This window comes from Culex pipiens, chromosome 3 (assembly GCF_016801865.2).
Source record: "Culex pipiens pallens isolate TS chromosome 3, TS_CPP_V2, whole genome shotgun sequence".
Classification (NCBI taxonomy): domain Eukaryota; kingdom Metazoa; phylum Arthropoda; class Insecta; order Diptera; family Culicidae; genus Culex; species Culex pipiens.
The window spans coordinates 40,249,169-40,261,754 of NC_068939.1; the positions used below are offsets into that span (position 1 = coordinate 40,249,169).

General features: G+C 37.3%; 3 protein-coding genes across 3 annotated transcripts; 2 read left to right on the forward strand and 1 right to left on the reverse strand.

The window, feature by feature from the left end:
* Positions 1-425: 425 nt before the first annotated feature.
* Positions 426-4,521, forward strand: LOC120424852 (odorant receptor 63a-like). Its single transcript, XM_052710436.1, has 9 exons — positions 426-586; positions 646-721; positions 1,171-1,309; positions 1,369-1,551; positions 1,615-1,885; positions 1,945-2,050; positions 2,258-2,359; positions 2,616-2,771; positions 4,399-4,521. Exons 1-9 carry the CDS (start codon positions 426-428, stop codon positions 4,453-4,455), a joined length of 1,251 nt encoding a protein of 416 aa, XP_052566396.1. The 3' UTR covers positions 4,456-4,521.
* A 154-nt stretch (positions 4,522-4,675) lies between these two features.
* LOC120424851 (integrator complex subunit 9) lies at positions 4,676-6,986 on the forward strand. Its single transcript, XM_039589100.1, has 3 exons — positions 4,676-4,825; positions 4,888-5,079; positions 5,145-6,986. The coding sequence occupies exons 1-3, from the start codon at positions 4,817-4,819 to the stop codon at positions 6,948-6,950; spliced, it is 2,007 nt and encodes a 668-aa protein (XP_039445034.1). The 5' UTR covers positions 4,676-4,816; the 3' UTR covers positions 6,951-6,986.
* A 2,432-nt stretch (positions 6,987-9,418) lies between these two features.
* LOC120424849 (uncharacterized) lies at positions 9,419-10,410 on the reverse strand. Its single transcript, XM_039589097.2, has 3 exons — positions 10,296-10,410; positions 9,605-10,240; positions 9,419-9,552 (listed from the first exon to the last, which is right to left on the reverse strand). Exons 1-3 carry the CDS (start codon positions 10,302-10,304, stop codon positions 9,526-9,528), a joined length of 672 nt encoding a protein of 223 aa, XP_039445031.1. The 5' UTR covers positions 10,305-10,410; the 3' UTR covers positions 9,419-9,525.
* Between the last annotated feature and the right edge of the window lie 2,176 nt (positions 10,411-12,586).

Consider the following 12,586-nt stretch of genomic DNA (forward strand, 5'->3'; position numbering starts at 1 on the left):
CGTAGCAATGTATCGTTGGGATTAATTCTGCCTTAATTAACAAGATATCAAACACAATAGTGTCTCAAATTTTCGCGCCAAAACAAAGATTAGCGAGACCAAGATTGGTCGACATTGAGTCAGCAGGATCCATTCCACGTGCTTGGTGCCGACGAGCAAGGTGAATCATTTCTGTCTGGCAGGCCACAAAATAGATCACGACTTCAAAGGGTGTTTGATGAATTTATCATTGGCACGTGGTCACTTAACGACGCGCTTCACTCATACAAAATCCATGGATAAAAGATAACGATAATAGAGGTGATAATCACATAATGGTCATGAAATTGGTGCAGATAGTGAGAGTTGATAGTTTGAAAAATTCATTTAAATTTTCAGTATAAAATGGCACAAATGACTTGCCAGAAGTTCTTAAAATCAAAACGATGGAGTTGGATCGCTACCGACCAGAGCCTGGATCGTCCGAACAAAATGATAAAAATATTTTCTGGCTGCGGACAATGTCCACCTCACTAGGAATTTGGCCGGAAAAGATGGTGGGCGAGAATAAAAGCTGGTGGAATCGATTGTACTACTTCATGATCATGTATGTAATGATAATAATGTAATGTAATAATGTAATAAAAATGTAATCATCATCAACAGTATGCATTGGTACAACACCTATCTGCAGGTGGAATTTTTCTGTGCCAATATGGGAGAGCTGAAAACTATTACGGAGGTAAGATGAAGTTATTTTTCAGTTGTTTTATTTAGTTTTGTAGTAATGATCATTTATTAGATTAATTGAATATTTTTATGAAATTCTAAATTTTGGTGTCATTGTTGAATTAAAATTCATATTGATTATAAAAATTGCGAAAAAATCTAATTTCTTTCAAAATACAGTATGAGAAAAAAACAAAATATTTTTTGGATTATAATTACTTTTTTGTATGAAACGAATTATTTCTGGAGCAACACGAGAAAATGGTGGATAAGCATTTTGACAGTTTGAACTGTTTTGCGAATTGCCAGGCTAATTTTAACTTTTTCACAAAACTCGAAGTGTTAAACAGTAGTAGACCTCTCCCTCGAGCTACCTTCCAACACTACGGGTTTTGTTATATAGGTAGTAACCTGTTGTCTCGGAATTAATTTGAGGAAATTCAACCCTATATTTTCTTCCAGGGCCTGTGCTCCTTCTGCAGCATAACAGTCACTGGAATCAAGATAATGCGATTGCATAGTTTTTCAGATGAAATTTACATGATGCTACAACAGATGAAAGGGCACGAATTTTTGAAAAGCATCAACTTCTTGAAGAAAGGTAAAGTTTATTTCTGCAAAATATGTGCAGTCCTCGTACAAAGAACGTTCTTTTCACAGCCAACAACAAAGAAATATTTACCAAAATTGATAAAATCATGAAAGCCAAATGGAGAGAGGTTAATCTCAATCTCCGCCTTTACTGCATGTCGGTTGGTGTTGTGGCCATAACATACTCAATAGTGCCGGCTGTAATCAATCTGGTCAATCTGTTTCAAGGGAATGACATTCCCAAGCGATTTGGTGAGGTCCTTAGTATTTTTTGGAGCGAGTTTAAAGTTTTAGTCACTATTTGAATCATTACAGTCTACAAAACTTACTATCGATATCTGGAGGAGGCCAAGTACCAGAGTCCACTACACGAGCTACTTTTCTGCTCGGAGTCTCTGTCCGGCTTCACCACCTGGGCCGGAGTCGTCTCCTTCGATGGGCTCTACGTACTGCTGACGATGCATTTGGTCACGATGTTTAGCTCGTTGAATTTAATTATCAAAGAGGCCTCCAACGTTGACTTCAATGACGTCGAAAAGCAATTCTTTCTGCACGAATGTATCAAGCATCATACCAGGGCATTGAAGTTTGTTAAGGCTGGTGGAGACGCATGAACCTCTGTTGACTTTTGTTTTGTTTAAACAGGTTTTTAGGCGGAATCAACCAGATTTTCTCACCAGTCCTGGTGGCTCAAGTGTTCACAAGTACATCGATCATTTGTGTGATAGCATTTCACACCAGTGCTAATGCTGTAAGTCACAAATTTGTTTATTCGGGAAAGTCATAAAATACGTTCCATTGTAAAATACCAGAAATGTTGGTGTCAAAATGTGACAGTAAAAAAAAATAGTTTCAAAATTATTGATTCCCCATGGATTTGCAACTCGTACAGTGACTTCGTTTATAAATCAGGTATTAATTTAATAGTAAAAATTCACTGAAACTTCCTCCCTTCCAGAGTGAGCGCGATTCCCAAACCTTGGTAATGATTCTGTATTTGATCGCGGCGTTCTATCAATTGCTCCAGTTCTGCTGGTACGGACAAAGAGTCCAGAACGAGGTAAACAGCTCTCATCAACAAACCACATAACAAACGGGCGAGGGAGTCCTTGTGCCCAGCGTGCAATTAAATCACGTCATTCGCGGGAATTATTGGGCACAAGCACATGTCCAGAAATGAGGTCCCAATAACAACTGCATAATTTACTGATATCGCTTCTTTCTTTTCTTTCTTTTTTCCCATGCTACTTCTCCCTCTGAATCGGGAAATTATTCAATGCCAAACGGTGTGATGATGATGGGAATAATGCATCTAGAGCTTGCAATTACCCAACTCGGTGTACGAGTGCGATTGGTACAAGTGCTCAAAAAAGTTCAAAACCACGCTGCACATTCTGCTATTGGACGTGCAGAAAACGGTGGACATAAGTGCATACAACATGTTTGTGATGTCACTAGAAACATATTTGTCCGTAAGTTTGTAGATGGACTTATAGTGACTATACTGCCGTTCTACGCATAATTGTCCCATGTCAGTTTTGGACGATTTTAACCTTATGACATTTTTAAGTTTAGTCTGATTTGTACTTTAAGAAAAACACATTAAATCTGGTACTTTGTTCGGAAACTCATTAAAAACAACACCAAGTCTGTTTGTCCCATCGTTGAACTTCTACGCATACTTGTCCCACCAAGTATTTTTTTACACGGAATCATTAGTTTTACTAAGAATTATGTCTTGTTTACCTGTTGAGCAAGAGAATCACAAATAACGATGATAATCTGCTAACTGGGGCGAATAGGAACCCACGGGACAATTATGCGTAGAAACACAGAAATCGGTCGAAAAATTTCAATCGCGTTTTTCTCAGTTGCACTTTTTTGAACATGGGACAATTATGCGTAGAACGGCAGTATATTAAGCCCTGTAATATCATTAATTTTTTAACTCTTTGATGTTTCCCGTATACAGAAGTTTATTATGAATTCTCCTTGGCTTTTTCAGTTTTATCTTTGTTTTCTTTGTTTAACTTTTTAGGCATTTACCTAGTATTACCTTTTCTACATTCTTCAATTGATATGATTTGATCTTTTCCCAGTTTCGGGTCTGTGATATTTTTCATCTATATTTTTTTTTTATTCTTGTTTTTTTAAATTTTGTACTGTAAAATATTATTTTATAAGATTTAATCATCTGTTTTTTCAACATAGTCTGATTATAACAAGCAAAACAAACATCACTGCAAACTTTTTTATAATTTTTAGGAGTAAGTAAATCGAAAACAACAGGTAATGTTTACGCCCATCAAAATCACATTTCAAATATTGGTAAAGTTACATTAATCTTCCAACAGCACTGGGATTCATTCGCCCATTTTGAAAATTGATCCTTTCGGTTTGAGCGATTTCCTGGTGACCACAGTGGTCAAATCCATTTTTTTTCATCTAATGAAAGTCTAAAACCACTTATTAGTCATGGGTTTCCTATGCAGATAGGACCTTTGAAAATTTAATCTAGATTTTATATTCGAAAATTTGCAAAGCACTTTGAAGTAGACAGCTTCCAAAATTGTGTGAAAACATACTTGGCCGAAACGGCGAAGTGTGGTGAAGCTGAATGGCTTATTTGGCCATCTAGTTTAAAACTCGGTATTCATCTGTTTTTTGGTTATTAATTTATTCCCAGTCCCGAAATATTCCAGCAGAGCTGGTTCTGCCAGAATCCTGCTAGAACGGTGGCACATTTCTGCTAGAATGCTGTAAGAATATCCAGCTCTGTAAGAACTCTGTTAGAATCCTGCTAACGTCGTGACTGGGTCTGCTAGAATCCTGCTAGAACATCATGACTGGGTTGTTTCCGACCCACCTGTGCGAGGTTTGGTTAATCGAAACATTTTTGTTAATATTAATATTTAAAATAAAAGTTTAGAATCAAATTATGATTTTCCTAGATTAAACAAAAGCTTTTCGTTAATATGATTATTTTATCTTATTCATTGAATGACAAAATTGTTGTTTTTATTGAAACTTGCCTTATTTTGAATTAACTCTATTTTTTATTTATTTAAATAATAATTATAAATATTTCTTTTTTTACAGATCGTCAAAACCGCTGTATCGTATTTTACGGCACTTCAAACTTTGACAGAAGAATAAAGGAATACATTGCCCAACAAATTTGCACAATACATCACGATCAACAAAAACCCTTTTAAATTTGTGCACATATTTGCCTCGTTACCAGCACAATTTTCAAACGAAGTTTTAACTTTAGAAATATTCGCAATCAAGCATCAAGTCTGTTCACATCTGTGTTCAACTTACTACCAGCGGTACACATATCACCGCTGCAAAAAAAAACTGTACTCAAGGTGCCGCTGTTAGAAAACGTTCGAGACATGTCAAACATTTGTTTATTTACGTTCTGAAATCTGGATCTGCCGGCCGATTCGTAGTTCTTCAGATATTTTCACCAGTAAATTAGTTTTATTTCAATCCTCTCAACTGAAACTCAACCATGAAACTGGTAAGTTAACCTGTCATGAATTCATCATGTATTTTGTATAACAGATATGCACCCCATTTCAGTACGCCCTCAGCGGTGACCCGGCCAAGCCGTGTTACGTCGTCAGCTTCAAGGATCTGCTGATAATGCTCGACTGTGGCCTGTCGGTGAACTCGGTGCTAAACTTCCTTCCGCTGCCGCTCGTGCAGAGTGCCCGGTTCCACTCGCTGCCCAACTGGAACTGCCGCGACCCGGACATCCAGCTCGACGATGGGGTGAGGCTTTTGGGGGGTGATGTTTGTTTAGTGGAGTAATTTGAATTATTTTGATTCGCTTGCAGGAAATTAAGGAGTGTTGTGGCTGTGCCTTTATCAACTCAGCACCGGAGTTTGTTCCGCCGTTGGATAAGATCATAAACTTTTCCGAGATCGATGTAATTTTGATATCAAATTACACCAATATGATGGCACTTCCGTTTATTACGGAGGGAACTGGGTTTAGTGGGACGGTTTACGCGACGGAACCGACGTTGCAGATTGGGCGGTTCTTTTTGGAGGAGCTTGTGGAGTATATTGAGGCATCGCCGAAGGAAAATACGGCCCGGATGTGGAAGGATATCCAGCATTTGCTGCCGCAGCCGTTGAACGACGTGTTCAAACCGAAGAACTGGCGCCACTTGTTCAGCTTGGACGCGGTTAACAAGAGTTTGGCTCGGGTTCAGATGACGGGCTACGATCAGAAGTTGGACATTTTTGGTGCACTGCAGGTAACGCCGGTTAGTTCTGGGTTTTGCTTGGGGTCAAGCAATTGGATTATTGTTTCCGGGCAGGAGAAGATCTCATACATTAGTGGTTCGTCGACGTTGACGACACATCCGAGGCCGATTAATCAGGCAGCGTTGAAGTACTCCGATGTGATTATCATGGCGGGGTTGACGCAGGCTCCTCACGTGAATCCGGACGGAATGTTGGGAGAGTTGTGCATGAACGTGGTGATGACTTTGCGCAACGGAGGATCGGTCTTGATTCCATGTTACCCGTCTGGAGTGGTGTATGATCTGTTTGAGTGTCTCTCGTCAAGTTTGGACAACCAGGGCTTCTCACAGATTCCGATGTTCTTTATTTCTCCAGTAGCGGATAGTTCACTAGCTTATTCCAACATTCTTGCGGAGTGGCTCTCGACGTCCAAGCAGAACAAAGTCTACATTCCGGATGAACCATTCCCACACGCCAACCTGGTGAAGAATGCCAAACTAAAGCACTTTAAGCACATCTATTCGGAAGGATTCAGCACGGAGTTCCGGCAGCCGTGCGTCGTCTTCTGCGGTCATCCTAGTCTACGCTTCGGAGATGCTGTTCACTTTGTAGAACTTTGGGGCTCAAACCCTCAACATACGATCATCTTTACCGAACCAGACTTCCCGTACCTGCAAGCCCTAGCTCCGTACCAGCCCCTGGCCATAAAAACAGTCTACTGTCCCATCGAAACTTCGCTCAACTTCCAGCAAGCCAACAAACTCATCAAGGAACTAAAACCCGGCGTCCTCGTCATCCCGGAAAACTACACTCAACCACCACCAATAGCACCCCACAAACTGGACCTCGTGATCGATCAACTCCCAGACAAAATGATCATCAAATTCAAGCGCGGCGAAGTGATCAAACTCCCGCTCAAACGCAAACGATCCCGAATCTACCTGGATCCGCAAATGGCCCGCAGCCTCGTCCCGCACGAAATCCAACCCGGCGTAACCATTTCAACCCTAACCGGCGTGCTCCACGTCAAAGACAACATCCACGATCTCCACCCGCTCGAACCCACCCCAGAGGAACTCGCCGAAGAGCAGCAAAAACTGTCCAAAAAGCCCCATCTCCAACCGCCGGGCCAGAACCGCCTGCGCAACATCAAGTACGAGTGGGGCACGCTGGACGTGAATCTGTTTCTGAAAAAACTTGCCCAGGACGGCATCACCGACATCAAGGTGGAGCAGAGTGGCGGCGGAGCGGACGAGCTGACGCTGCACCTGGCCAGCGAGGACACCGTCATCAAGGTAAGTGAAAAGGCGACGAGCATCGTGTGCGGTGGGAAGCAGAGCTTGCGGTTGAAGTTGCGCGATCTGCTGCTGCAGTGCGTGCAGAATTTTTGAACAGGGTGAGCAATAAAGCGGCGAAAAGTTGAGGTATGTAAGTGGTGAAATTATTTGTATCACAGCCTTGAATGTACCTGCTCGACGGGGTTGGGTTAATCGGCAGAAAAACAATCGGCAGAATGCCAAATGGCAGAAAACTAGATGGTCGAATATTAAATGGCAGAAAACGTCAATCGGCAGAATTAGGATCGGCGGGAAGGGTCAAAAAGCAGAAAATTATAAAGGAGAAAATCAACTTTTTTGTTCACTTGGTTTACGTCAGGCCGTAGCAATTATTTCTCAAAATTCATGTTGCACCACCCCAAACTCGAAAATTTGAATTTAACCCTTTACAACCCAACCCCGCCTTTAGACGGGCTTCGATTTAAAAAAATCGCCAAAAAAACATTTTTCAACCAATTTTTGATCTTTAAAAAGCATTGGAAAGAAAACCTCTTAAAATTTTAGAAAATTTATGGGTTGAAAGTTTTACTTGTTTTTTGTGACTTTGCCAATGTTTTTAAAAATGTCATTTTTTTAGGGGTTTTTAGGGGACTGTGTTTTGTACTAACATTTCCTATATTTTAAGTAAAAAGAAGTATGCAGTAATTTTTTAAGTGTCCCAGACTATGCCTCTACGCATTTTTTTACAATTTAAATGAAAAATATGAAAACAAGCAAAAAATTGAAAATGTGACTATAGAAACATGGAAAAATTAGATAGGCAAAATGTTATGATAGGAGGTGGTAGAATAGGCCAAATACTACTAAAAACAAACATAAACTAAACAAGATAAATGCAAAGTAGGCCGTTGCAAATATTTTTCAAAGTTTATGTCCCTCGGCTCTGACCAAAGTCGAGGGGGGAGCAAAAAAATATAAAAATTGAAATTACAAGCCTAGGTTTCAACATTTGGATGAAAAAAGTGTTTTAAAATGCTTTTACAGGCGTACAGTTGCTTTCCAATCATTAGATTTGGAAATATCGAGGTACTGACGGAATTTTTTTTTCCCCAAAAAAAAAATTTTTTTTTGTGGGACTGTACATTGGTATTTTATGAAAATTTAAAATGTTTTCAAAGGAGTTCAAACATGCTAAATATGATTATAAACGCGGGAAAATGCATTTTAACTGGTTTTCAGTTGGTTAAACTTTAATTTTCATAAAAATTTTGAAGTTTTTCGAAAACAAAATTTGTTTTGCCCCCTGATTTTTCAGGCCAACTTTGAAAGGGGGGGGGGGCGACATAAACTTTGAAAAATATTTGCAACGGCCTTAAAATACTAAAAATGAAACAAGAAAAACATAAAACAGGAGAAGTAAAGTTTTTCGTAGAACAAAAGTTGCTCAAAATGACCTCCAGAACACGGGAAAAATAAAAATCATCCAAAAAAAATTTGGGCAGTAGAGGGTTAATTGTTTTTTGCAAGCAGTGACTAACCAAACTTTTTTGGAACCCTCCACAAACGTCAAACCAGCACAAAGTTGTTGCTGGATCTTTTTCCGCATCTCTTCCGGAAAAGATCTGGAAACAAATTTGTAAGGTTTGACGTTTGAAAAGGGTGACGAAAAATGTCAACAAATTACTTGGAGCATTGGATAAAAATCTAAAAAAAAATTGTAAACCTTGAAATTAAAAAGAAATAGAACAAACAAACGTTCGAATGTTAAAAAATTTAATATTTATAAATACAAGAAATCAAATTTAAAAATCCAATAAAATTAAAAATGCGACAAAAAAATAAATAACAAATTCAAAATTAAAAAAAAATAAATGTGAAAATTTCAAACAAATTAAACTAGGTATATGAAAAAATATGAATTCAAAAATGCAAGAAAAGATCAGATTCTAAAATTTTAAGAAGCCCAAAAACATTTTTTTTTAAATTGGAATCAAAAATAGTTTTAAGCTAAAAATTTTCATCAACCAAGTATACATTGAATGGAACATCCCAAAGCATAAGCCTACTACACTGAATCAATTTTTTTTTTGTTTTCTATGACTTTTGGTGCATTTTACTTAGGCGGGCCATTCTGCCCCCTGCCCCTACTGGGTTATCTAGAGTCCTCGCAAAAATTTTACTCCGGATAAATAATCGAATCACAATTTTTTTATGTTTCTGATAATTTGGGTAACCTAAGGTATTACTTCAAAAATTCTCCAAAGGTTATGTTTTTTGTAATATAAGATAGCGGAAAAAATTGCGGCATTTATTTTTTTACATTTTTAAATTTTAGAATTTAGATTTTTTTAAATTATATTTTGGAATCTGAGAATTAAATAAATTAAGAATTTAACATTTAAAGAAAAAAGAAAACAATACTTTAGATTCATGAAACCTTTTAACTAGTGTTTAGTCTAGCCAATAACCTTGTTAACCTTAACCGTTAAAGTTTTCATTTTTCACAATTCTGAAGCAAAACAAATCTGCCCATTTATTTTTGTGCCATTTGATTGCCATATAATTATTCTACCAACTTAAGATTTATTCTAAAATTATTGCAAGTTATTTTTATTTTATTGCTTCAACATTAATGAAACTTTCAGTGTATAGCAAACTCTTATTTACATATTTTCTTATCATCTATTTTTCATTTGGATGATCTTTTCATTAAAACCTGAAAAATTCGTTATTAATATTGCTATTATCTTCAAAAATAATACCCTTACCAAGAGATTCAAAAACGCAAGCAGCGTGGTCTTCGTCGCCACCTCCAACCCTTCCGGAAACTCCATCCGGTAGCAGTAATAGTGATACCCTTCCGCCGCGATCCTCCCAATCACAACCCCCTCACCATTCACAATGTGAAACGTCTCACGAGTGCACCATTCGGTTTTGTTCACAACCCTCACCACCATCCGGCCCGCTCCATCCGACACCGTAAAGTCGTACCTCCAGCAACTAACCCGGTCCAACTGTACCACGCCGAGAATTTCCCCAGTGGCCACCGCCCTAACGGTGACGATGAGTTCCGGAGCTCGAAAGCAACTACACATACAGCCACATTTCTGCTCCAACTCAAACCGGGCCACCTCGGAATCACTCCGTAGGTCGGTCATGACCGTTGTCCTGGGGGATTCACAACAGGTCCAGTTCTCCAGCTTCACCTGGTACAGTATGTGGCCGGAGTCGTTCAGGATCTCGGTGATTGGTAGGGTAAAGCATCCGTACGAAGGACGCTCCCGGTAGACGATGGTACGGGTCGGTTGCAGCAGGTCCAACCCATACTGGGGAAGTTGATAGCCGTTGGGGGTTTCCTCCGGCAGACGGACCGTACTCGGTTGATACGTTATTGGCAGGAAAGGCTGAAGTTTAAAACGCATCGTGGATATACATTTTCAAAAAGAAATCTTTGGTTACCTGAGCCATAACTGCTGGATAAAACTCACTGCAAGTTTTGATACAAACAGATACAAACGGGAAATTTTACCGCACTGCTGTTTTAGTATACGATAGTGAGTCAACTACGCCGTAGTATGTACTAAGCAAATGCTAGCAGTGAGTAATTAGGGTAGAGTGTAGATATAGGGTTTTATACGCAATCTGCCAAAATATTCTTAATTTTGTTAATGTTTATTTATCTACATGAATTTTAAGATTACAGTCTATTTTTAACAAAATACGATTGAAAACAAAAATCAACTATGGAAATGCTACCTTTGTACCTGGTGCGTGTAAGCCTGTGGCACTTGCAGAATAGTGCACTGGTGGTGAGTAACCGTTTGCTTGCACCTTAGTATTCATTATAACAGGTTTGTTTGGATTTTCCGTCTGGCTAGGGCGGAGTTTTTTTTAAGATCCAAAGACATCTTTTAAGCCATAGTGCATAATGGCGCAAAATCTGATTCTCGCGATAAGATTTTAAAAAAAAAAATGTGATTTTTAAAAAACATCGAAAATGTGGTAAAAAAATACTAAATATTATGTTTGAAGGCTGAGCAGTTCTCTACGGAATCGGTCTTTTTTCTTTAATTTTAATTTTTGTATTTTTTAATCAAGCTGAAACTTTTTTGGTGCCTTCGGTATGCCCAAAGAAGCCATTTTGCATCATTAGTTTGTCCATATAATTTTCCATACAAATTTGGCAGCTGTCCATACAAAAATGATATGTGAAAATTCAAAAATCTGTATCTTTTGAAGGAATTTTTTGATCGATTTGGTGTCTTCGGAAAAGTTGTAGGTATGGATATGGACTACACTGAAAAAAAATGATACACGGTAAAAAAAAATTTGGTGATTTTTAATTTAATTTTTTGTCACTAAAACTTGATTTGCAAAAAAAACACTCTTTTTATTTTTTTTTATTTTGTGATATGTTTTAGAGGACATAAAATGCCAACTTTTCAGAAATTTCCAGAATGGGCAAAAAATCTTTGACCGAGTTATGATTTTTTGAATCAATACAGATTTTTTCAAAAAATCGAAATATTGGTCGCAAAAATTTTTCTACTTCATTTTTCGATGTAAAATCGAATTTGCAAATCAAAAACTACTTTATTGAATTTTTGATAAAGTGCACCGTTTTCAAGTTATAATCATTTTTAGGTAACTTTTTTGAAAATAGTCGCAGTTTTTCATTTTTTTAAATTAGTGCCCATGTTTGCCCACTTTTGAAAAAAATATTTTTGAAAAGCTGAGAAAATTCTCTATATTTTGCTTTACTGAACTTTGTTGATACGATCCATAGTTGCTGAGATATTGCCATGCAAAGGTTAAAAAACAGGAAAATTGATGTTTTCTAAGTCTCACCCAAACAACCCACCATTTTCTAATGTCGATATCTCAGCAACTATAGGTCCGATTTACAATGTTAAAATATGAAACATTCGTAAAATTTTCCGATCTTTTCGAAAAAAAATATTTTCAAAAATTTTAAATCAAGATTAACATTTCAAAAGGGCGTTATATTGAATGTTTGGCCCGTTTGAAATGTTAGTCTTGATTTTAAATTTTTGAAAATATTTTTTTTCGAAAAGATCGGAAAATTTCACGAATGTTTCAGGTTTTAACATTGTAAATCGGACCTATAGTTGCTGAGATATCGACATTAGAAAATGTTGGGTTGTTTGGGTGAGACTTAGAAATCATCAATTTTCCTGTTTTTTAACCTTTGCATGGCAATATCTCAGCAACTATGGGTCGTATCAACAAAGTTCAGTAAAGCAAAATATAGAGAATTTTCTCAGCTTTTCAAAAATATTTTTTTCAAAAGTGGGCAAACATGGGCACTAATTTAAAAAAATGAAAACTGCGACTATTTTCAAAAAAGTTACCTAAAAATGATTATAACTTGAAAACGGTGCACTTTATCAAAAATTCAATAAAGTAGTTTTTGATTTGCAAATTCGATTTTACATCGAAAAATGAAGTAGAAAAATTTTTGCGACCAATATTTCGATTTTTTGAAAAAATCTGTATTGATTCAAAAAATCATAACTCGGTCAAAGATTTTTTGCCCATTCTGGAAATTTCTGAAAAGTTGGCATTTTATGTCCTCTAAAACATATCAAAAAATAAAAAAAATTAAAAATAGTGTTTTTTTGCAAATCAAGTTTTAGTGACAAAAAATTAAATTAAAAATCACCAAATTTTTTTTACCGTGTATCATTTTTTTTTCAGTGTAGTCCATATCCATACCTACAACTTTGCCG